The following is a 25621-nucleotide window of genomic DNA, read 5'->3' on the forward strand; positions in this document are numbered from 1 at the left end:
GAGTGGAAAACACAGAAGTAGACCAAGGATGTGTGCCACCATCTACACTCAGATGGGGCCTCCATGTTGGTTAGCAAGCACTTTTCTCCAGGATGAATTCATAGGAAAATCCATCCAGCTGCTTTCCAAAGCTCTTTAACTCTCAAGAAATCCTGAATCCTCTAGTTCCTGAGCAGACAAACCACCACCCAGCTGAAAACCCCTCACTTTACACCATACTCTTTGAAAGAAAGTGTTAGTCTCACAGTCATGCTCAACTCTCTGGCGACCCTATGGAGTGTAGGCCACCAGGGTCCTCTGTCCAAAGAATTCTCCAGGCAAAAGTACTGGAGTGGGTAGCCATTCATTCCCGTCTCCCAGGATCTTCTTGATCCAGGGATAGAACTCGGGTCTCCTGCATTGCAGGCAGACTCTTTACCATCTGAGCTACCAGGGAAGCACTGTACCCTCTACTTTCAGTTATTTCTTCACTCCATCCTTCATGATCATCTTCTCTCTGAGCTCAGAAATTAGCACTCTCTTTTTTTTTTTTTTTTTCATAAACCAGCTTCTTCAACAAGAAGTCTATCCCTTTCCATTATTCTAAGACTTGGGGCCATAAATCAAATCCTTGCTCTTCTATCTTCAATTTCTTCTGTGAACTGCTTCAATTTTTAGGACAAAATGTTTAAGTCCACCCTAGCTTTAAAAATACAGCAATACTTTGCTATTCTCAAGTGCATAATAAATGGTACCTAAAAGGAGTGCTCCACTTCTCCTTCTCCCTCAAATCCAATTACCAAGTCATGATGATTTTATTTCTAATGTCTGTATTGGGCAGAAGGGCCTCCCCTCCTGAATTCACAGGTTGAAGCCCTAATTGAAGCCCTAACCGTACACTTGGAGACAAGGCCTTCGGAAAGGTAAATGCATGTGTGCTAAGTGGCTTCAGTCGTGTCCGACTCTTTGCAACCCTGTCGACTGTAGATCTCCTGGCTCCTCTGTCCACGGGATGCTCCAGGCAAGAATCCTGGAGTGGGTTGCCATGCCCTCCTCCAGGGGATCTTCCCAACCCAGGGATCAAACCCACGTCTCTTATCTCTCCTGCATTGGCAGGAGGGTTCTTTACCACTAGTGCCACCTGGGAAGCCCCCTTCAAAGAGGTAATGAGGGTTAAATCAGGTCATACTGGTGAGGCCCTAATGCAGTATGAGAGGTGTCTTTATAAGAGAAAGCAACATCGGAGTTTGGGGCATGCAAAGGACAAGTCAAGGCACATATAAAAGGAAGCTATCTACAAGCCAAAAGAGCAGAGAGGCCCAGGGAGACTCCAAGAATGCCAGCACCTTGATCTTGGACTTGCAGCCTCCAGAACTGGCAGAAAACAAATTGCTATTTTTAAGTCACCCAGTCTGTGGTATTTTGTTAACAGCAGCCCTAGCAAACTAATACACTGTCTTCTGAATAAGGCCCCTCCTTTCCATTCTACAATATAGTGGCTTTGGCTAAAATTCTTATTTATCAGACATGCTAAATTAGCCTTTTAAGGGGCTTCCCAGGCTGTATTCATTCATTCATTCATTTGGAAAACATTTACTGAGCACTCATTCCAGGCCTGGAAAATCCCATGGACAGAGGAGCCTAGTAGGCTGCAGTCTATGGGGTCGTGAAGAGTCAGACACAACTGAGTGATAGCACTTTCACTTTTCACTTTCATGCACTGGAGAAGGAAATGGCAACCCACTCCAGCGTTCTTGCCTGGAGAATCCCAGGGACGGGAGAGCCTGGTGGGCTGCCGTCTATGGGGTCACACAGAGTCGGACACGACTGAAGCGACTTAGCAGCAGCAGCAGCAGCAGCAACACTCCAGACCAGGCACAGTGAGGAGGAGAAATAGAGCCACTTTATCCTGGGGCTGTTAATTTCCATGGGGAAAGACAAAAGAACAAATACGTAAACAAGTTAGTCACAGACTTTAATAAGTGCAGGAAAGGAAACATAGAAAACTTAGAAAAAAACCAGAGATAGTACTTTAGATAGGAGGAGAGAGAAGAAAAGCGCTTGTGAGGAGCTGACATTGAGACTTGGTGGAAAACGAGGTGGCTTTGCCAAATGATGCTGGGAAAGCATTTCTGGCAGAGCTGAGGGACAACAAAAGGCTGAGGCATCAGGCACAGGAAGGAAGACAGTGTGGCTACATGGTACCCAGATGAGGGCGCGGGATCTCTCCTCTACCATGCTTCGCTCTTCCAATAGAGCTTTCTCTGTAACACAAATCTAACAACAGCACGCTCCAAATGTAAAATCTTGGTATGTTCTACATTGCTTACTGACCTATGAGGCCTTTTTTAAAAGCTCACTCCACCTACCTTTCTAGCCTCAACTTTCTCCCCTCAGCCATCTCAAATTACGTGTGGACAGATACCATACGCTTCTCTGCTGGTCCTGGCTGCAAGGGAGCATGATGTAGGGAAAGAACATCACATTGGGGGTGGACAAATCTGTGTTCAAATTCTGGTGTCCATGCTTTTACTTGGAAGAGGCTGGGTGAGACCTTTCCTTTCCTTATCCTCAGTTTCCAGTTATATAAGACAGGAACACAGACTCTTTGGAGAGCTGCTGTAAGGACTAGTGACCATCTCTGTGGGAGGCCTGGCCCTGTAGGCAGTCAGTGTTATTACCCGTAGGCATGGTTTCCTCTGCTAGGAATGCCCGCCTTACTTCTTAACCTGGGAAACTTCTCCATCATTTTGGACCTCGTTCAATAATACCTTCTCTTGAAACCTTCTCTAACTCCCACAGACAGGATATAACCACCTCCTCTATGTTCTCGTGGGACTTCACTGGTAGCTCAGCTGGTAAAGAATCCACTTGCAATGCAGGAGACCTCCATTTGATTTCTGTGTTGGGAAGATCCCCTGGAGAAGGGATAGGCTACCCACTCCCAGTATTCTTGGGCTTCCTGGTGGCTCAGGGGTAAAGAATCCACCTGCAATGCAGGAGACCTGGGTTCAATCCCTGGGTTGGGAAAAGCCCACTGAGGAGGGCATGTCCACCCACTCCAATATTCTTGCCTGGAGAATCCCCATGGGCAGAAGAGCCTGGTAGGCTACAGTCCATGGAGCCGCAAAGAGCTGGACATGACCAAGTGACTAAGTGCAGCACAAATATGCCACCACCATAGCACTGTTCTCACCTACAGGCGTTCCTGTCTCTCTTCTCTAACCATTACTTCCCTCAGGATATGAACTGCAAGTATTAACATCTGTATCATCAATGCTTTCCCAGACAGCACTAGTAGTAAAGAACCACCTGCCAATGCAGGAGACATAGAGATGCAGGTTTGATGCCAGGGGCAGAAAGATTCCCTGGAGGGCAGGATGGCAACTCACTCCAGTATTCTCGCCTGGAGAATCCCAGGGACAGAGGAGCCTGGTGGGCTACCGTCCACAGGGTCACAAATAGTTGGACACAACTGAAGCGACTTAGCATGCACGCACAGGTTACATAAACGTAGTTGAATGAATGGACCATATATCCTTCCCCAAACCACTAGAATTGGCTTTCCATCCATATCATTCTACTTCCTCAAAGGGTCTGCCAGTCAGGAACCCAGCAGGTACAGGTGACTCATTCAAGTTAGCATTCTTCAAAGAAAGTAGATTAAAGGGACTATTTATAAAAATGTGGGCAGGATGCAGCCAAACCACGGAGGACAGTGCAGTAAGCCAGAGTGAATGATGGGGGCAAGTATTTGACCTGAAGGGTGAGGGGAGAAGGGAGTGATTGGAACTTGGAGAGGGATGTGTGGTGCAGACTTTCTGATAGAAGCTGCTCAATGGGTGCGGCCTCTATTGTCCACGAAGGGCAAGTGAGGGGCTCAGTCTCACTCTGCTTCCTCCCCTGCTGGGGCGTCCCAACAACTGAAACCAATTAAGAGTCCAGGGGCCTTCTCATCCTCCTCCTGAGTGATTCAGGCCGGAAGCGTATATGAACGCAGGCCTCTGAGCTAGAGAAGTTGTGGAGGGACTCGTGTTGCTGGAGTGGGATCACGGAGCCCAGTGGGGTAAGGTGAGTGACTGTATGGAGGGGAGACCTGGAGAGGGGAGACAGAGCAGGTCGGGGGGCACCTTCACAGCGTGAGGGAGGGGTCAAGCAGGAAGGGAAAGGTGCAGGGGAGGTGGGGAGGTGGGCAGACATGGAGAGTCAAAGCCTCAGGCTGGTAAGGAGACCATCCCCACGGGGAGGTAAGGTGACCAAGATGGAAGACTGGCTGACTCCCAGGGGGTTCATGGACTATTTAGATATATTGAGAGTAACAGAAAGTGATTTATCACTGTCAGTGTTGGACAGCTACAGAAAGGGATAAAGCTAGGATAAACCAGGAGGCATTAGGTTAGTTTTGACGCATCAGTGTGAATTCATAGTTTACAAGTTATAGAGGTGCAACTAGAAATAAATGTAAATGGAAACTGGTTTACAGTTATGGACTGTGAATAGGCTCATACTCTTTCTCCTGTAAGATGTGCCTCGTCTCCAAGACACAGAAGGTAGTCACACACACAAACATGCACGTGCATGTATGGATGCACGCACTCCTGCATATACAGACATGTATGTATTTCATTAAGTCTGTCCTAGATCTGGGAGCAGCCACACCCCAACAGCAAAGAACATATATATAGTAAGATCTTGATTTCTAAATACTACCTTCCAGTAAAGGGAACTAAGGTTCCTTGGAGAAGGGGTGCATTTCAGGGCTGGGGCAGGGAAAGTATAAGATGAGATTGGAACAATTCCAAATGAGATACTCAAAGAGTGATGGAGACACTTCAGAAGCCAGAGGAACCAGCTTGAACAGGCTCCTAGTGACCAAATGTGGACAACTGAGCATAATAACTTGCTAAAAAACTAGGGAACAATGAAGAAACCACAGAGATAGGAGTAAGTGGAAAAACTGACAGGCTGAAGAGGAATAGGATATCTACACAGCTTAAAAGAAAGTCCTTACAAAATACTATTTAATTACAAAGAAAAAATATGTAATATTACCCTGTAGAAGCCTTGGGGAATACATTTTAATAGAATGTTCAAGTGATCAACATCAGTATCAGGAGAAATCAAATTTGTGCCAGCTCATAGGTGCAAGCAGAACACATCATCACTTGTCATATTCTTCCTCGTGGTAAAATCTGAATCTGATCACTAGGAAACATCACACAAACTAACACTGGCTTATAATCTTCAAAAGTGTCAGAATCACAAAGTCAAGGGAAGAATGAAGAACTATTCTAGAATGAAGGAGACTAAAAAGATATGACAACTAAATACAAGGACAGATTTGATACTAAAAGGATCTTGTTACTAAAAGTGACATTACTGGGACAGGTGGCTAAACGTAAATAGAGTCTAAGAATTACACAGTAAGAATCATAAATGCCAGTTTTCTGATCTTGATTGGCTACATTGTGCTTATGTAAGAGGATGCCCTTGTTTGCAGGAAAAAAAAAAAAACCCAGGCTTAAAATCATAATATATTGGGGACAGGGGGTCTGATGGATAATGAGGCTTGAAACTTCTCTACTATATTTTTAAGTCTTGTAATAGTTTGTTATTATTTCCAAGCTATGGTTTTTCCAGTAATCATGTATGGATGTGAGAGCTGAGGACCATAAAGAAGGCTGAGTACAAAATATTGATGCTTTTGAACTGTGGTGCTGGAGAAGATTCTTGAGAGTCCCTTGAACTGCAAGGAGATCAAACCAATCAATCCTAAATGAGATCAGTCCTGAATATTCACTGGAAGGATTGATGCCAAAGCTGAAGCTCCAATATCTGGCCAGCTGATACGAAGAACTAACTCATGGAAAAAGACCCTGATGCTGGGGAAGACTGAAAGCAGCATGAGAAGTGGGAGTCAGGGGATGAGATGGTTAGATAGCATCACTGACTGAGTGGACATGAGTTTGAGCAAACTCTTGGAGATGGTGAAGGACAGGGAAGCCTGGCATGCTGCAGCCCACAGGGTGACAGGGAATTGGACACGACTTAGTGACTGAACAACAGCGAAATTAAAAACAAAGGAAGACAGAGGCATTGTTCTTGCTGAGGCAGTAGTCCATATATACATTAGTCTCTATAGACAGCCTCCTGGAGCAAAGCAGAGCCAAGGAGGTAGAGGGTGGATCTAATGGAATGAAGGAAAGATGTCCCACTTACTCCCTGTGACCTCCTAAAGTCCATTTGACACTACTGCCTGCACATAATCTCATTGATGATCTCACAGCTTTGCTATTTTCTATCTATTCCCTGGCCCCTTCCATACCCTTTATAATATGCACTTCCTCACAAATATATGTCTTTTTCTGGAATGATTATGATATCTCACAGTATCATCAAATCCCATAGCTGACACTATAATCTTATTAATTACATTTTCTCCAGTTACAAAACTTGAACACATAATCACTTCCGGACATTTCCTATAATAGAAGCATCTCAACCCAACACATTAAAAATAAAACCCATACCTACCCCATTACAGTGAACAATGATAGTTGACGTTCCCCCCAGACCCCCACTGCACAGCCTCCAGCAGAACTTCCTAAAAAACAAATTTCTAAAGTATTCCTGAATTCCTCACAGTGCACCATTTTACTTTTGGAAATGATGAGCACTCTAAACTTCAAGAATAGGCCTGGCTGCTTTAAACCAATTTGAATATTCCATTTCCCCCCAGTTGGAGTCATTGTTTAAGTGGACAGGTGATCCATATAGTACCATTCATGTGACTCTTAGGTCTTGTTTTTGAAATACTAGGACAGAAGTATCAATATGTAATAGGAAGGAAAAAGGCAGGGCACAACTTATGAAGGAATAACATAGTCCAAGGACACAACCTATACCAATCAAAATCAAATGGGTCCAAGATGGCAGACAAGTAGACTCTGACTAGCCCTTGATCCTCAACCAGCAAGCTAAATGACACACCCAGAGGCTTCCTGACAGTTCCAAAACACTACCAAAAGACCAAGGAGTGGGCCCAATTCCTGGAAATCTCCATCCCTTCCCCAAAATAGCTGCAATAACCCTCCCACTCATTAGCATATAAAGTTACCCAGCCCATAAAAACTAACCACAGCACATTTCAAGGCCACCAGATTATGTCCTCTGCGATGGCTCATACTCTCTCCAGACTCACCCTCTGCAATGGCCCTTACTGTCTCTGTGGAGTATGCTTCTCTCTGAATCTGAAAAAATCCACATATTACCTATCCCTTTGTCTCTCACTAAATTCTTTCTGTGATGAGGCATCAAGAACCTGAGCTCCATTATGTCCTTGAAACCAGTACCGTGGGTTTGGGCTGGAAGGAAATGGCACCCCACTCCAGTACTCTTGCCTGGAAACTCCCATGGATGGAGGAGCCTGGTAGGCTACAGTCCATGGGATCGCTAAGGGTCGGACACGACTGAGCAACTTCACTTTCACTTTTCACTTTCATGCATTGGAGGAGGAAATGGCAACCCACTCCAGTACTCTTGCCTGGAGAATCCCAGGGAATGGGGATCCTGGTGGGCTGCCATCTATGGGGTTGCACAGAGTCGGACATGACTGAAGTGACTTAGCAGCAGCAGCAGCAAGTCCTGACCATGTGGGTTTGTGTCCCACCCTGGGTTTTGGCTGGGTTGGAGTCCCAGCATAAAGTCCCAATCTAAGGTTAACAAACAGCTTCAAATATATTCCCTAAGAATGTGAACCAGTAGAAAAACACCCAGTTTTTAAAAATTCAGGTAGCCATCTTACCACAAAGGAATTCAGGTTTAGAATAGTGCCAACTACAAGAGAAAAGATTTTTTTAAATGAATTCTTTAAATACAGTTAAACTGGCCAGTGATAACTGAATCCTTGGACTAACAACTGGAAGCCTACTCCAACCTTCATCTGTTACAATTACCTGAGCCAATAAATCCCCTTTATATTTAAGTAAGTTTGAGTTCAGTTTTCTGTTAACTGCAGCATAATGTGTATGAGGTAAAATTAAAATAAACTAGATGTGACAAGGTTATAAAACAACTAGGAATATGTAAAACATGTAATCTAAGATAAACAGTCCTCTAGAAAAAAAAAGGAAAAGTACAAACATGGAAAAAGAAACAAATACCAGAAAGGCTGGCTTAATGATAAATGGGGAACCCAGCTTCCCTTATTTTAAAGGTGTCATAATGAATTACACTTTGGCTTCACATGGCCCAGAATAGGAGAGCCTGTAGGACTGCTTCAGGGGAGAACTCAGGCAGTAACCTGGGCAGTCAAAGGAAGAAGACAAGAAAGCTGAGAATTTCAAATTTTGTAAAAATATGTGAAATCAGGCTTTCATACAAGTGAAATTTCACATAATTGCACTACCTTCCACTGACTCAAGTAAATTTGTGTAATCAGATTCACATTTCCATGCCTTTCCTACTCCTTCTGGCCTAGAAAATGGTGATGTTCACCTCCTTTTGGATTTTTATAAACTGAACAGAAATAGAGCAGTTTTGGAAGCTTGTTGCATGCAGTCGCCTGTTCCTTGCTGCTGGGAGAGAGGGCTGAGCTCAGCTCCAGCAGGGCAGAGACACAGTTCTCAATTTCTCAATGTCGAATGTGGATGGGGCCACAGAGTCTTTCTGTCCTCCCAAATAACCCTAGATAGTATCTCCAGTTGCCTCCAGACCTTCTACAAAGCGATCCCACAGGCAGCGTCATTTACTCTTCAGGGCTGAAAATATGCAGGGAATTCAGTCCTTTCGTTTCTTCTCCAAGGCCTGATGTCTTAGGACAGACTCTTAATCTCTCTTTTTTTTTTAATTAATTTATTTTTTTATTGAAGGATAATTGCTTTATAGAATTCTGTTTTCTGTAAAACCTCAACATCAATCAGCCATAGATAGACATATATCCCCTCCCTTCCGAACCATTTCCCTCCCCACCCCACCCCTCTAGGTTGATACAGTGCCCCTGTTTGAGTTTCCTGAGCCACACTGCAAATTCCCATTGGCTATCTGTTTTACGTATGGCAATGTAAGTTTCCATGTTACTCTTTCCATACATCTCACCCTCTCCTCCCCTCTCCCCATGTCTGTAAGTCTATTCTCTATGTCTGTTTCTCCGCTGCTGCCCTGTAAGTAAATTCTTCAGTACTATTTTTCTAGATTCCATATATATGCATTAGAATACAATATTTAATCTTTTTCTTTCTGACTTACTTCACTCTATATAAAAGGTTTCAGGTTCATCCGCCTCATCAGAACTGACTCAAATGTGTTGCTTTTTATGGCTGAGTAATATTCCATTGTGTATATGTACCACAACTTCTTTATCCATTCATCTGTTGATGGACTCTAGGTTGCCACCATGTGCTAGCTATTATACATAGTGCTGCAATGAACAACGGGATACATGTCTTTTTCAATTTTGGTTTCCTCAGGGTATATGCCTAGGAGTGGGATTGTTGGGTCCTATGGTGGTTTTATTCCTAGTTTTTTAAGGACTCTCCATACCGTCTTCTATAGTGGCTGTATCAATGTACATTTCTACCAACAGTGCAAGAGTGTTCCCTTTTCTTCACACCCTCTCCAGCATTTAATGTTTGTAGACTTCTTGATGATGGCCATTCTGACCCATGTGAGGTGATATCTCATTGTAGTTTTGATTTGAATTTCTCTAATAATGAGCGATGTTGAGCATCTTTTCATGTGTTTCCTCCCATCTAGATGTCTTCTTTAGAAAAATGTTTGTTTAGGTCTTTTTCCCATTTTTTTATTGGGTTGTTTGTTTTTCTGATATTGAGTTGTATGAGCTGCTTGTATATTTTGGAAATTAATCCTTTGTCAGTTGTTTCATTTGTTATTATTTTCTCCCATTCTGATGGCTGTCTTTTCACTGTCTTTACAGTTTCCTTTGCTGTGCAAAATTTTTAAGTTTAATCAGGTCCCATGTATTTACTTTTGTTTTTATTTGTTATTCTAGGAGGTGGGTCATAGAGGATCTTGCTTTGATTTATGTCACCCCTAAGGAGACAAAAGAACTGTACACAGAAAATTACAAGACACTAATGAAAGAAATCAAGGACAACATATAGAGAAATATTGCATGTTCCTAGATGGGAAGAATTAATGTTGTGAAAATGAATATACTACCAAATGCAATCTACAGAGTCAATGTGATCCCTGTGAAATTATCAATGGTATTTTTCACAGAACTAGAACAAAAAAATTCTTCAATTCATATGGAAACCCAGAAGACCCCGAATAGCCAAACCAGTCTTGAAAAAGAATGGAGCTGGAGGAGTCAACCTTCCTGACTTCAGGTTATATTACAAAGCTACAGTCATCAAGACAGCATGGCACTTGCACAGAAACATAAATATAGACCAATGGAATAAGATAGAAAGCCCAGAAATAAACCCATGCACCTATGATTACCTTATTTTTGACAAAGGAGGCAAGACTATACAATGGGGCAAAGAGAGCCTCTTCAATAAATGGTGCCGGGAAAACTGGACAGCTACATGTAAAAGAATGAAATTAGAACACTTCCTAACACCATACACAAAGATAAACTCAAAATGGATTAGAGACCTAAATGTAAGAAACCATAAAACTCTTAGAGGAAAACACAGGCACAATACTAGATGACATAAATCAAAGCAGACTCTTAATCTCTTATCTCAACCACTGTCTTTATCTCTTACCCAGTCTCCCTGGGTCTTATCTTTCATCCAATACATTACTTACAGGGCTACTGGCTCCTAAGAGAAAATAAGGACTGACTATTTATCCTTTGGATCTTCTTCTCCTGCCCTAAGTCCAGGCAGTACAACATTTATTTAAATTATTCTTTGTCTGCTGTTTCTCATTTGAGAAATTGCTTGAGTACCCCCTGGTTTCAGAAGAAGTTAAAGAGTTGACTCTGCAACCAGGTCTCCCAGGCTGTAGACCACACTGTCCTTCAGCACAGTATCCTACCATACACACAGCAAGTCTTTGTGAATGACAAGCTCTCCCTCTGTAAAATGCACTTTCTCTTGATGCTACTTACAAAAAACCTTCAAGGTGCAAGTTAAGCATCTGTTTCATCTAAAATCTTCTTCAGTACTAGGATGCTTGGGGCTGGTGCACTGGAACGACCCAGAGGGATGGTACGGGGAGGGAGGGGGGTGGGGTTCAGGATGGGGAACATGTGTATACCTGTGGCGGATTCATGTTGATGTATGGCAAAACCAATACAATATTATAAAGTAATTAACCTCCAATTAAAATAAATAAATTTATGTTAAAAAATAAATAAATAAAGTTCTTCACCCTCTCTGCCTTCTAAGGACTTTCTTTCTGTCTTATAAAGACAGAAAAGCCTGGTCTTATACTAAATTTCCCATAGATCTATCCAGTTATCAGACTTCTTTCCTAGTAAACAGGAAGCTATATTTCAGGATAAGCTTGTCTTTCTCCTCCACCTGCTATTCCTCTGCAAGAATCATTCTTGAAGCCTCTGTATTTAGCAAAGTAATGATACATGCTCTGTAAATATTTCTTGAATACATAATTTCCCACTGAACTACCTGTTCTTTGAGGACAGATATTGTGCCTTATTCATTTACATGCCTCACAGTGACTGGAAAATACTGAGTAACAGAAACTGCTACAGATTGGTTTAAATATTAGACTTATTCAGAGTGGCCTTCTGGGTTACTGAAATATTTGGCTAATCCTAAGACAATCTGTCATTTCTTTATTGCAAAAAGATGTGAGTATTTTATATATGCTGAATCTCATTCCAGCAACAGGAGGTAGAACTGTAAACAAGATAAACCACACATACCTTGAAGTGGAGGGAATAGCTGTATAACTAATAAGTTCACTGTCCCCCAAATAAATAAAGTTTTTCTAAATACCTGAACGCAATGCTCAGTCATACCAACTTGAAACCCAAGAATTACCAGAGACTTCTCCCGAAATCCTGCTTCAAGTGTTATTTGGAAAAATGTAAAATTGCTACCACTGGATGATAGTGATGATGGTGGCTATGTGACTGGTGATGGTGACTGCATTATCCTATTCCTTTTCCCTTGTAGCTCAGTTGGTAAAGAATCTGCCTGCAATGCAGGAGACCTGGGTTTGATCCCTGGGTCTGGAAGATCCCCTGGAGAAGGAAATGGCAACCCATTCTAGTACTCTTGCCTGGAGAATCCCAAGGACAGAGAGGCCAGGCAGGCTACAGTTCATGGGGTCGCAAGAGTTGGACACAACTTAGCAGCTAAACCACGTTCCTTTTCAAGTTCAATGCTATTCCTCAAATTCAAGCTCTCGTTTTGCCTTCTGGAACAACTAAAATGACCTTCTCACAACCCTTTCCCAATGCTTCCCATCTCTAACATTCCCTTTTCAGTACTGCCAGAATAATTTTCTTAAGAAGTAGTGATCTTATTACACAGCTCTGCTCAAAAGCCCTCAATGGCTTTGCACTGCAAACACAGCAAGAACACTGTTCAGACTTCTTAGCCTTATACTCAAGGCATCTTCTAAAATCGACTTTTAATTTGTCATTCCAGACGCACTGGTACTGTTGTTCCTATAATCCAGACTCCGCTCACAATTCACTTTTGATTTTGTATATTTGAATCTTTCATATAAAACACATCTCCACCTATTTTATTCAAATTCTGCCTATACTTCTAGGCCCAATTCAAGGATCTTGAATTTGTCTGTGATTTTTCTTTCCCTTCTACATACAAAAGTTCGATTTACTTTGTGCTTTTCTCTCTATGTTCACCTGTTTCTAACTCATATTTTCATTATTTAGGAATATAGCTTCTGTGTCCAACTAGAGTGTATTTAATCACTGATTCAATAAATATGTAATAGGTACTTACTGTATTTCTGTTATGCCAAAGCACCAAATATTTATTATATTCAGAAGTAATTATTGAATAAATTTTCAAACAAAAATGCACAAAAATCAAAATAGTATTTTTCTAAAATGAACAATAATATCCACCAAAGATATACAAAAGAATGTTAGAAAATAGCAGCTCATCAAATTTTAAGTATGTATGAAAGGGTTGTTAAGTTAGGAGAAAACAGAATCAAATAAAAAGCCAAGAATATTTGTTCAAAATAATATGGAAATGTTGAATCAACCTTGCCCATATCAATTTATGGATGTGTCTACAGTTTTGAGATGCAGATTTATAAACACACGCATAATGTATCCATCAACTGGAAACTACATACAGTGTCAACTCTTATTGAAACGAGAATTGCAAGGAAATGTTTCCTTAGTTACCATTTAATAATTTTGCGAAATTTAATAAAAGTTTATGTGATGAAATATTTTTTTTTCTTTTCAAAGCAAACAGCTTTAGGAGATGATTGATGCCTGCTATTATGAGTCTATATTTGTACTTCCTTATTTTATAAGCTTTTCAAAAATACAAAAATACACTTAAAGCATTTCCAGTTCAACTAAAAATAAAGATAAAAAGGTGATTATTTATAGGCAATCATATTCATGATGATAGACTCTCAGAAGCCAGCTCCAAACATAAATTTTAAATGCTTTTTGGAAAGAGCTGAGAATGAAAACATTTACATAATTTCTTAGAAACCCTGGCTTTTTATTGCTGCACTTCAATATTCCCTCAGGGCAAAGGAGCAGCTACTTCAAAGATTTATTTGATAATGGAACGTTTGATTTCTTTGTTTTTCCTTCTCAATGTGGGTAGGTCTGTTGTTTCCACTCTATGGCAATGTGCTATATTTTAAAATTTGAATTGGCTCACTAGTGATAGTAAAAAATGAGTCTGTTTTGGCAGATTAAGCAAACATACTAATGCCAGCAATAAGTATATAAATTACATAAATATACTAGATTATTACAAAACCATCCACTCAGGTATCAGTCATCTTCGATAACAGACCCGGCACTTCATAATGATATAACTGGTAACTGATATCAAATGTCTGAAACTTCTACTTACCTGCCTATCCACTTCTGGGAGCAAAAGCAGGAGGTACTGTTGAAAATGCTGAGGTAAGGAAGCAAATGTATGTTTATTTATTAATGCCCTCAAGTTAGTGTTGACAAGAATAGATCCCGGGGTTTCTATGTCAATGTCCTCAGCTTTGGTCCATTTCAAGTGTCCTGTGATAAATAAGCAAGAGGTATGAATTCACTATAGATTGGGAAAACATACACCTGTACACACACATAAAATGTATACTGAAGGTATATATATATTCGATAATGTACTTAATTGTGTCTCTTTTCAGAGTGACATTTCAGAAGAAAATCTCCAAAGCTTCTTTGCGTTTGTATTTTGCCTTAGTTGCCTTTAATTTTCATAATGTCTACTTCACTCAATACCATCTGTTTATTTAACCCAAAAATAGCACCAGGTCTAGATAAAGTTGATAAAAATATCTGGAATGCAGCATTAAAAATGAGTCAAAAATGCAGGATAGAGCAAAAATACAGGGAATAGATTAAGTAGTCAGGATGCACATTTATAGGAGTTTGAGAATGAAAAAACACAGCATATCACAGAGGGGCAATATTTGAAAAGCAAATGTCTCTCCAAGTTTTAGAACTAAAAAATGAGTTTTAGAACTAAAAAATGACAAGAGTCCTCAGAAAAAGCAACATACCAAATCACAAAAAGGATAAATACTCATTCCTCCATCTGATGTGTTGAAACAGCAAAATATCAAAAATAAAAAGAATATCTTAAAATTATTTTGAGCAAAAACAGATTACCCGCAAAGAGATCAATATAAGACCCAGGAATCATATTACCAATAAATAACAGATGACAATGAAATATCTTCAAAGGGCCAAAAGAAAATAAGTTTTGATCTAGAATTTCATAAATAAAAACGTCCTTCTAAATGGCAATGGTAGCAATGATATAAGAATATTTTCAGTACCATCCAAAATGGAAATTCTCTCAGATATGCAGATGAGACCACACTAATGACAGAAACAGAAGAGGAACTAAAGAGCCTCTTGATGAAGGTGAAATCATAGAGTAAAAAGCTGGCTTAAAACTCAGCATTCAAAAAAAACCTAAAATGGTGACATCTGGTCCCATCACTTCATGGAAATAGATGAAGAAAAAGTGGAAACAGTAACAGATTTTATTTTCTTGGGCTCCAAAATCACTGCCAATGGTGACTGCAGCCACAAAATTAAAAGATTCTTTCTCCTTGGAAGAAAAGCTATGACAAACCTAGCCAGCGTATTAAAAAGCAGAGACATCACTTTGCTGACACAGGCCCGTACAGTCAAAGTTATGGCTTTTCTGTAGTCATGTACAGATGTGAGAGCTGGACCATAAAGAAGGCTGAGTTCTTGAGGAGTTAATGCTTTCAAACTGTGGTGTTGGAGAAGATTCTTGAGAGTCCTTTGGACTGCAAGGAGATCAAACCAGTCAATCCTAAAGGAAATCAACTCTGAATATTCATTGGAAGGATTAATGCTGAAGCTGAAGCTCCAATACTTTGGCCACCTGATGCAAAGAGCCAACTCATTGGAAAAAGACTGTGATGCTGGGAAAAGATAGAGCACAAGAGTAGAAAGGGGCAACGGAGGATGAGAAGGCTCGATGGCATCACTCTCTCAATGGACATGAGTTGAGCAAACTTGGGAGACAGTGAAGGACAGAGAAGCCTGGAGTACTGCAATCCATGGGTTACCTTAAAGAGATGGACACAACTTAGCAACTGAACAATAGTCCCTTAAAGAATCATGCTGAAAAATCATTAGTGCATGCTTTTAACAAACAAAGGAATTAACTCAAAGCAAGAACGGGTGGGTTGCAGAAGTAATAAAAACCCAGAAGATGAATAGACATGAGTAACTCCAAATAGATACTAACAGAGGAAAATAAAACTAACACAAATTAAAATGGAAAAAAGAAAAAGAAAATGGTACACAACTGCCTGAGAGATGATGCAGTGTGACTGAAATAAGGGTGCCATATAACTCTGGCACTGTTTGGGAACAAACGAGACACCATCTAGTTTTTAGCTATGTTAAAGCTCTGTAGGTAGAGTCTATAGGTGTCATCGGGAAAAATGAAAGACTTAGAACTTCCAAATAAATTCCTGGAAAGAAAGCTCAATCATATGAAGCCATAAAAGGAGGAGAAAAAAATGTTTAATTAAGTCCCCCAACTCAATAAAAGAATACACAAGTGGATTTTCATATTAGTTTTTAAAAGTAACACAATCCAATTATATGCTGTCTTACAAGAGATAGTTAAAGATCACATGAACAGAATAAAATGAGGAGAAAAACTCAAAACAGCAGGCAGACATTCAACACAACAAGAAAAGCAATACTATAATATTAACATCAGATAAAGATAAACAAAGCTTTAAAAAAAAAAAAACCCTTTTTGGGGGTAAAAAAGTAATTCCTTAGGTAAAAATGAATTCACTGGGAAAATACAATGACCTTAAGCCTGCATCCATTTAAACTGCATAACATTCAAAATTTAAAACTGAGAGAATTAAAAATAGAAATTGGTATTCCATTATGCTAGTGGGATATCTGGACATATTTTATCAGACAGTAGATGGTGAAGAAGCTGCCTGCAATACAGGAGACTTGGGTTCAATCCCTGGGTCAGGAAAATCTCCTGGAGAAGGGAATGGCTACCTACTCCAGGATTCTTTCCTGGGAAATCTCATGGACAGAGGAGCCTGCTGGGCTACAGTCCATGGGGTCACAAAGAGTTGGACATGACTGAGTGACTAACATTGAGGTAACAGGTAAAAAACTTGTCTTAAGAATGCAGAGGACTTTAAAAACTATACTCAATCTTAAACCAATGAATTTAACATATAGCACTGAACTAAGGCATTTTCTTTTAGTGAGCACTCAAGAAACAGTTTTTAAAAAATACCCTAAACAGACCAGTGAGTCTCAACAAATACTGAAGAATAACAGAAAATCTCATCTCTATATCCACAAAGAAATAAACTTATATAACAGAAATGTAGCAACTCTCTGATCTTCCCACACCCATTATATGTTTGGAAACTTGGAAGCAAACTTACAAGTAACTCATAAGATAAAAAATTTTGTAAAGGAAATTACAAAATATTTGGATTCTAAATGACATGTGAAAATTTGTAAAAAGCAGCTAAACTGATTATAAAGATAAATTGTGCATATTTAAGAGTAGAAAAAATACTGAAAATTCAAGAGTTGAGTGTGCAAATCAAGAAGCTAATGAGTGAACTATTGAATAAAAACTGAAAAAGAAAGATTGTAAAGAAGCAGAATGGATATTCATAAGTAGAAAAGAACAATTATGACTATCAAGAACAGAAAAAGGATTTTTTCATTAACATTAATAAAACAAGTATACCTCTAATGAGAGATGGCTTAAATAAACATTAATAGGAATAAAACATAGCCACATATTTGAGGTACAGTATAGATTCAAAGCCAAATATAATTATAATGAAAAGTAGATTTTAAAAAGTATGTATGGATGGATGCTCAGTCGCGTTAGACTGATGCCAGGTTCCTCTGTCCATAGAATTTTCCAGGCAAGAATGTTGGAGTGGGTTGCCATTTCCTTCCCAAGGGAATCATCCTGACCCAGGGACTGAATGTGCATCTCTTGCGTCTCCTGCACTGGCTGAGACAGATGTAAGTAGGCGCCCAATATGCTACTGGAGATCAGTGCAGAAATACCTGCATAAAGAATGAAGGGATGGAGCCAAAGCAAAAACAATACCCAGCTGTGGATGTGACTGGTGATAGAAACAAGGTCCGATGCTGTAAAGAGCAATATTGCATAGGAACCTGGAATGTCAGGTCCATGAATCAAGGCAAATTGGAAGTGGCCAAACAGGAGATGGCAAGAGTGAACATCGCCATTCTTGGAATCAGCGAACTAAAATGGACTGGAATGGGTGAATTTAACTCAGATGACCAATATATCTACTACTGTGGGCAGGAATCCCTTAGAAGAAATGGAGTAGCCATCATGGTGAACAAAAGAGTCCAAAATGCAGTACTTGGACACAATCTCAAAAATGACAGAATGATCTCTGTTCATTTCCAAGGCAAACCATTCGATATCACAGTAATCCAAGTCTATGCTCCAACCAGTAACGCTGAAGAAGATGAACGGTTCTATGAAGACCTACAGACCTTTTAGAACTAACACCCCAAAAAGATGTTCTTTTCATTATAGGGGACTGGAATGCTAAAGTAGGAAGTCAAGAAACACCTGGAGTAACAGGCAAATTTGGCCTTGGAATGCGGAATGAAGCAGGGCAAAGACTAATAAGAGTTTTGCCAAGAAAATGCACTAGTCATAGCAAACACCCTCTTCCAACAACACAAGAGAAGACTCTACACATGGACATCACCAGATGGTCAACACCAAAATCAGATTGATTATATTCTTTGCAGCCAAAGATGGAGAAGCTCTATACAGTCAACAAAAACAAGACCAGGAGCTGACTGTGGCTCAGATCAGGAACTCCTAATTGCCAAATTCAGACTCAAATTGAAGAAAGTAGGGAAAACCGCTAGACCATTCGGGTATAACCTAAATCAAATCCCTTATGATTATACAGTGGAAGTGAGAATTAGATTTAAGGGCCTAGATCTGATAGATAAGAGTGTCTGATGAACTATGGAATGAGGTTCCTGACACTGTACAGGAGACAGGGATCAAGACCATCCCCATGGGAAAGAAATGCAAAAAAGCAAAATGTCTGAGGAGGCCTTACAAATAGCTGTGAAAAGAAGAGAGGCAAAAAAACAAAGGAGAAAAGGAAAGATATAAGCATCTGAATGCAGAGTTCCTAAGAATAGCAGGAAGAGATGAGAAAGCCTTCCTCAGCGATCAATGCAAAGAAATAGAGGAAAACAACAGAATGGGAAAGACTAGAGATCTCATCAAGAAAATTAGAGATACCAAGGGAACATTTCATGCAAAGATGGGCTCGATAAAGGACAGAAATGGTATGGACCTAACAGAAGTAGAAGATATTAAGAAGAGGTGGCAAGAATACACAGAAGAACTGTACAAAAAAGATCTTCACAACCTGGATAATCACAACTGTGTGATCACTCACCTAGAGCCAGACATCCTGGAATGTGAAGTCAGGTGGGCCTTAGAAAGCATCACTATGAACAAAGCTAGTGGAAGTGATGGAATTCCAGTGGAGCTATTTCAAATCCTGAAAGATGATGCTGTGAAAGTGCTGCACTCAATATGCCAGCAAATTTGGAAAACTCAGCAGTGGCCACAGGACTGGAAAAGGGCAGTTTTCATTCCAATCCCAAAGAAAGGCAATGCCAAAGAATGCTCAAACTACTGCACAATTGAACTCATCTCACAATTGAGCTAGTAAGGTAATGCTCAAAATTCTCCAAGCCAGGCTTCAGCAATATGTGAACCGTGAACTTCCAGATGTTCAAGCTGGTTTTAGAAAAGGCAGAGGAACCAGAGATCAAATTGCCAACATATGCTGGATCACAGAAAAAGGAAGAGAGTTCCAGAAAAACATCTATTTCTGCTTTATTGACTATGCCAAAGCCTTTGACTATGTGGATCACAATAAACTGTGGAAAATTCTGAAAGAGATGGGAATACCAGACCACCTAACCTGCCTCTTGAGAAACCTCTATGCAGGTCAGGAAGCAACAGTTGGAACTGGACATGGAACAACAGACTGGTTCCAAATAGGAAAAGGAGTACGTCAAGGATGTATACTGTCACCCTGCTTATTTAACTTCTATACAGATTACATCATGAGAAACGCTGGACTGGAAGAAAAACAAGCTGGAATCAAGATTGCCAGGAGAAATATCAATAACCTCAGATATGCAGATGACACCACCCTCATGGCAGAAAGTGAAGAGGAACTAAAAAGCCTCTTGATGAAAGTGAAAGAGGAAAGTGAAAAAGTTGGCTTAAAGCTCAACATTCAGAAAACAAAGATCATGGCATCTGGTCCCATCACTTCATGGGAAATAGATGGGGAAACAGTGTCAGACTTTTTTTTTTGGGGGGGGGGCTCGAAAATCACTGCAGATGGTGACTGCAGCCATGAAATTAAAAGACACTTACTCCTTGGAAGAAAAGTTATGACCAACCTAGATAGCATGTTTAAAGGAGAGACATTACTCTGCCAACAAAGGTCCATCTAGTCAAGGCTATGGTTTTTCCAGTGGTCACGTATGGATGTGAGAGTTGGACTGTGAAGAAGGCTGAGCACCGAAGAATTGATGCTTTTGAACTGTGGTGTTGGAGAAGACTCTTGAGAGTCCCTTGCACTGCAAGGAGATCCAACCAGTCCTTTCTGAAGGAGATCAGCCCTGGGATTTCTTTGGAAGGAATGATGCTAAAGCTGAAGCTCCAGTACTTTGGCCACCTCATGCGAAGAGCTGACTCATTGGAAAAGACTCTGATGCTGGGAGGGATTGGGGGCAGGAGGAGAAGGGGACGACCGAGGATGAGATGGCCGGATGGCATCACCAACTCGATCAACGTGAGTCTGAGTGAACTCTGGCAGGTGGTGATGGATAGTGAGGCCTGGTGTGCTGCAATTCATGGGGTCTCAAAGAGTCGGACATGACTGAGTGATTGAACTGAACTATGATTTTAGCCAATATCTTTGAACACATCCCCAGTGGCTAAGATGGTAAAGAGTCTGCCTACAATTGGGAGATGCGGGTTCAATCCCTGGGTTGGGAAGATCTCCTGGAGAAGGAAGTGGCGACCCATTCCAGTATTCTTGCCTGGAAAATCCCATGGAGAGAGGAGCCTGGTAGGCTACAGTCCATGGGGTCACAAAGAGTTGGACAGGACTGAGTGACTTCACGTTCACCACAGACTGTTCAGTTAAAACTTTATGGTTCCCTGGTGGCTCAGATGGTAAAGTGTCTGTCTACAATGTGGGAAACCCGGGTTCAATCCCTGGGTCGGGAAGATCTCCTGGAGAAGGAAGTGGCGACCCATTCCAGTATTCTTGCCTGGAAAATCCCATGGATAGAGGAGCCTGGTAGGCTACAGTCCATGGGGTTGCAAAGAGTTGGACATGACTTCACTTTCACTTTTGAAGACAAATAAACTAAAATATTTCAAGCCCACAAATTTTCAAATTATATTAAAAATAGCAAACCTCAATAAATTTGTGTAAATTCTTATAAAATAAATAGAAAACCCTCCTACTCAAAGTGTATACACATCACATATTACAAACAGCTCTGAAGACTAATTTTACCAATATATCAAGCAACTCTCCCACCACATATATATTCCAGAGAATATATATTCCAGAGAATAGGGAAATAAAGACAGCTCTTAAATTTACTTTATGAAGTTAATATAACTTATTTCAAAATAAGGACAGACAAGGATAATACAAGAAAGAGAATTTGTGGCCAATCTCACTTCTAAACACAAAAATGTACAATCTTATCAATTAAAAAAAATTCTAAAGGATTCCCAAAAAAACTCTTGACATTTGTTAGGAGTGAAGTCAAAGTGATACAGATGTATGTTTGATTAGCACCTTTATTTTTCTACATATTTAAAGTGTTTCACAGGAAAATAAAACAGACTATAAGGAGAAAGGAATTTCAAACTTAGGCTGTTGGTTACTATCTGGCATGGTTCAAAATACTTAAGAGTATCATAGGGATGCAAAGAAAGATTCAGAGAGGTACACAGACTTTCATGAGAAAATAAAAAAAAAAAGATCTATTTCAAAGATGTCCATCGAAGCAAAAATATGCTTTATAATTTCAGAACAAAGACAGAGCAGATGAAGTGAAGTCGCTCAGTCGTGTCTGACTCTTTGCAACCCCATGGGCAGTAGCCTGCACCAGGCTCCTCCGTCCATGGCATTTTCTAGGCAAGAATACTGGAGTGGGTTGCCATTTCCTTCTCCAGGGAATCTTCCCAACCCAAGGATCGAACCCAGGTCTCCCACAGTGTAGATAGACACTTTACCATCTGAGCCAGAACTTATTGCTAAATTTGTGGCCACACAGGATGTTTAATCCCATTTTAATTATCCTAACATACTTATTCTTAATTGGCTTAAGAACAAGCTCATTATATCTAATCTTATCTTATACTTGTCTTATCTTATCAAAGCTAGTACCTCACCTCCCTAATCAGAGGAAGAAAAGAGGCAGCTATCTTAGTGTCTAATTCCTGCACACTAAAGTATAAAGTAGTTGAAGTCTAGAGAAGCAGACAAGGGACAAACTGCCACACTAAGTGTCTACATTACAGAAGACAACATTAGGAGTCAATAAAATCATGGGAAAGCATCTGATCGGGGTCAGGGAAATTATTGTAACCAAAGGGAGTTTGAAGAGCATCAATCTGAGTAAAGGCGGCAGACTCTGGACCTTTCCAGAAGGGAAATCCCACAGGATTAGCACATAAAATGTCCACAGGAGATACACTCAAGCAGAGGGAAGGAGCCCATGAAAGAGGCAGACCAAAGCCTTATGTTACAAGAACTGCCCAAAGAAATACAGAAAGAGCTCAAAATCAAAGAGTTCTTCGTTGTCTCAAAAAAATTACAGAGGAATAGATTCTGAAAGAGCTCAGTGAAGAAAAGTAGGCTTTTGAAGAGTGAAGTCTAAAGAAAAAACAATGATCAGAGGGCAAAATCTAGCCATCTACAACCTAAATCCGAGTGCCTTTCACAAAATGAAGAGACTGTAAAAATTCTATCAGGGAGCATTGACTTGATTACAATACAGTACCCTGAGGTTAGTGACAAACAAGGATTATGGGAAAAAAATAGATTTTTAAGTGTTAATAATCCTGATGGACTCTTTGCAACCCTATGGACTATACAGTCCGTGGAATTCTCCAGGTCAGAATACTGGAGTGGGTAGTCGCTGCCTTCTCCAGGGGATCTTCCCAATCCAGGGATTGAACCCAGGTCTCCCACATTGCAGGCAGATTCTTTACCAGCTGAGCCACCAGGGAAGCCCATTTAAAAAGTAACATAACGAAAACACAGAAGTAAGAGGGACTGTAAGTGCGATTATCTCCCCCTCCTTCAAAATATATTATCCAAAGTTTGAGTAGTTAAAAAAATTATCACTTCTATTTCAGTCTGTCACATTTTAACAGCTTTGGAGAGAACTTTCAGATATGAATACATCTTGTGGCATTGTTTAACGATTTTGTTTTTGGTTTTACTTCCATTCTTTTTTATTATTCAGGCTAAACTTAATTAAATTTAGTATTTTTAATTAAAATGGCATAATTCGGTTTTTCTAAGATGACCTCTGACTATGGCTACACATTAGGAGATGTCAAATACTATTTATAAAACAACAGGGAAAGTTATTGTTGATGACAGGATTTCAGGTTACTATTCATTTTTTTTACTTTCCTGCATTAATTTATCTTAAAAGTATGTAACATTTTATGAAACCAGCAAAGTTGTAATTCTTCACTACAAAAAGATTAAACCTAATAAAATATACTGGAATGAATCCCAGAAGTTGGACTCACCGAGGACATTTATTAAAATCCCCTCAGAGACATCCATTAGAAGCTAGAATTTGTTTAGCAAGCACTTTTTAAACTCCTACTGTGTGACTAGGAAGGAAGAAGCATAATTATAAATGGTATAGATCAACGACCTCTAATTCAAGGAACTTACATTTTACTTATGGAAATATACAAGAAATTAATACCAAAAAAGTGGTAAGAAAGATTATCATTAATATATTTTTGTAAATTTCATAATCCATCTCTCAGAAAACTCCATAGGTGAGGTTTTATATGAGTTTTATCCTTTGCTAAGATAAAGATATGGGCTTCCCTGGTGGCTTGCTGCTGCTGCTGCTAAGTCACTTCAGTTGTGTCCGACTCTGTGCGACCCCATAGATGGCAGCCCAATCTGCCGGTAATGCAGGAGACCTGGATTCGATCTGTGGGTCTAGAAGATCCCCTAGAGAAGGAAATGGAAACCTTCTCCAGTATTATTACCTGGGAAATCCCATGGACAGAGGAGCCTGGAGGGCTACAGTCCATGGGGTCACAAGAGTTGAACAGGACTTAGCAACTAAACCACCACCAAGTTAATGATAAAGGACATGAAAACAACTGATTAGGCAAAAAAAAAAAAAAACCCATATACTTCAAACTCCATTTTCAGTCAGAACCCACCTTACAATCTCACTGATGTGGTTTTTCCACCTAGTTATTTGGTGGTCTAATACTATACTAATTTTCAAGCCCTGAGATAATCAAAGGGCCCTTGTAGATACTGTTAGTTTGTTTTCATGCATGTCAGATTAGTGTTTTCTACCAGGCATGACTCAGAAATGGGAGCGGGACCAACAAGGTTTTGGTTGTTTTTTAATATAATATCATCAAATACTCTTTAGATCCATTTTCTTTTTCAACTGCACTCACTCAGAGTAACCCACGTCATCATGTCTACTCAGCCAGAGAGCTACTCGGAGAAATAGCCACAAAACCCTGGCCAAGAACAAATAAGATAAAACAGGAAAAAAAAAAAAAAAAAAAAAAAAAACTATGCGAAAAGTAGTGGGTTCCCAAGCTGAGTGCCATCAGTATTTCTTGTAAGAATTTCAAGATCACTATCAGAACCGGAACAGCTGAGGGACGCTGAAGCTTTCTTATGATTGCTACTGTAACCCTGGCACTGCTGCCGCCACACCACCCCCACCACTGTGTGCTCCTCAGCCTCCCCAAAAAGCTGGCCTGTGAAGGAACCTGAGCAGGGTTGCACTGTGGTCTGTCCTTTACTGCAGGGACCTCGGGGAAACTCTGGAATTCACTGTGTCCTGGGCCACATACATTTAGACGCCAAGATCCTGTTGAAACCTATTACCTTGGACAGGGTGACTATTCCACTATTGGACAAATTAAGTAATTGCCAAAGACCAACAGGAAGCATTCAGGGACAACTAGGAGTATTTTATGTCCTGTTAGGATAATCTGACAATGAGGATCAAACTCTTCACAGTCTGAAGTCTAATTTGGACTGGATTTAATTTCAGAATTATCAGCTGAAGGTAGAACAGACTTGCAGCATTTATTTTCACTCAGAATGATTTCAACAGGCTGGGACTTATATTCTGAAGATCAGCCCTGGGATTTCTTTGGAAAGAATGACGCTAAAGCTGAAGCTCCAGTACTTTGGCCACCTCATGCGAAGAGTTGACTCATGGGAAAAGACTCTGATGCTGGGAGGGATTGGGGGCAGGAGAAGAAGGGGATGACAGAGGATGAGATGGCTGGATGGTATCACTGACTCGATGGACATGAGTCTGAGTGAACTCCCGGAGTTGGTGATGGACCGGGAGGCCTGGTGTGCTGCGATTCATGGGGTCGCAAAGAGTCGGACACGACTGAGCGACTGAACTGAACTGAGAACTTATATAGTTATCTCTCCATAGAGAAGACAAAGAAGGTTAAACCTGCATTTCTAAAACTGTGTGAATTAGATATCTAACTGGTAGGAGAGGCAGATGACTCTATCTGGCTGGCTAAGGAGTGTTGGGTGGGCTCATCTGGTTTTGCATTCTCCCTGTGTCGGTTCAACAAAGACAGACCTTCCC

General features: G+C 40.4%; 1 protein-coding gene across 1 annotated transcript in view; it reads right to left on the minus strand.

The window, feature by feature from the left end:
* Positions 1-25621, minus strand: part of ASXL3 (additional sex combs like 3, transcriptional regulator) — a 198720-nt gene that overhangs the window by 64171 nt on the left and 108928 nt on the right. Inside the window, exon 9 of the mRNA XM_018039352.1 lies at positions 13998-14161. Within this exon, the coding sequence (XP_017894841.1) occupies positions 13998-14161 (164 nt within the window). The remainder of the gene's footprint in view (positions 1-13997; positions 14162-25621) is intronic.

This window comes from Capra hircus, chromosome 24 (genome assembly GCF_001704415.2).
Source record: "Capra hircus breed San Clemente chromosome 24, ASM170441v1, whole genome shotgun sequence".
NCBI lineage: Eukaryota > Metazoa > Chordata > Mammalia > Artiodactyla > Bovidae > Capra > Capra hircus.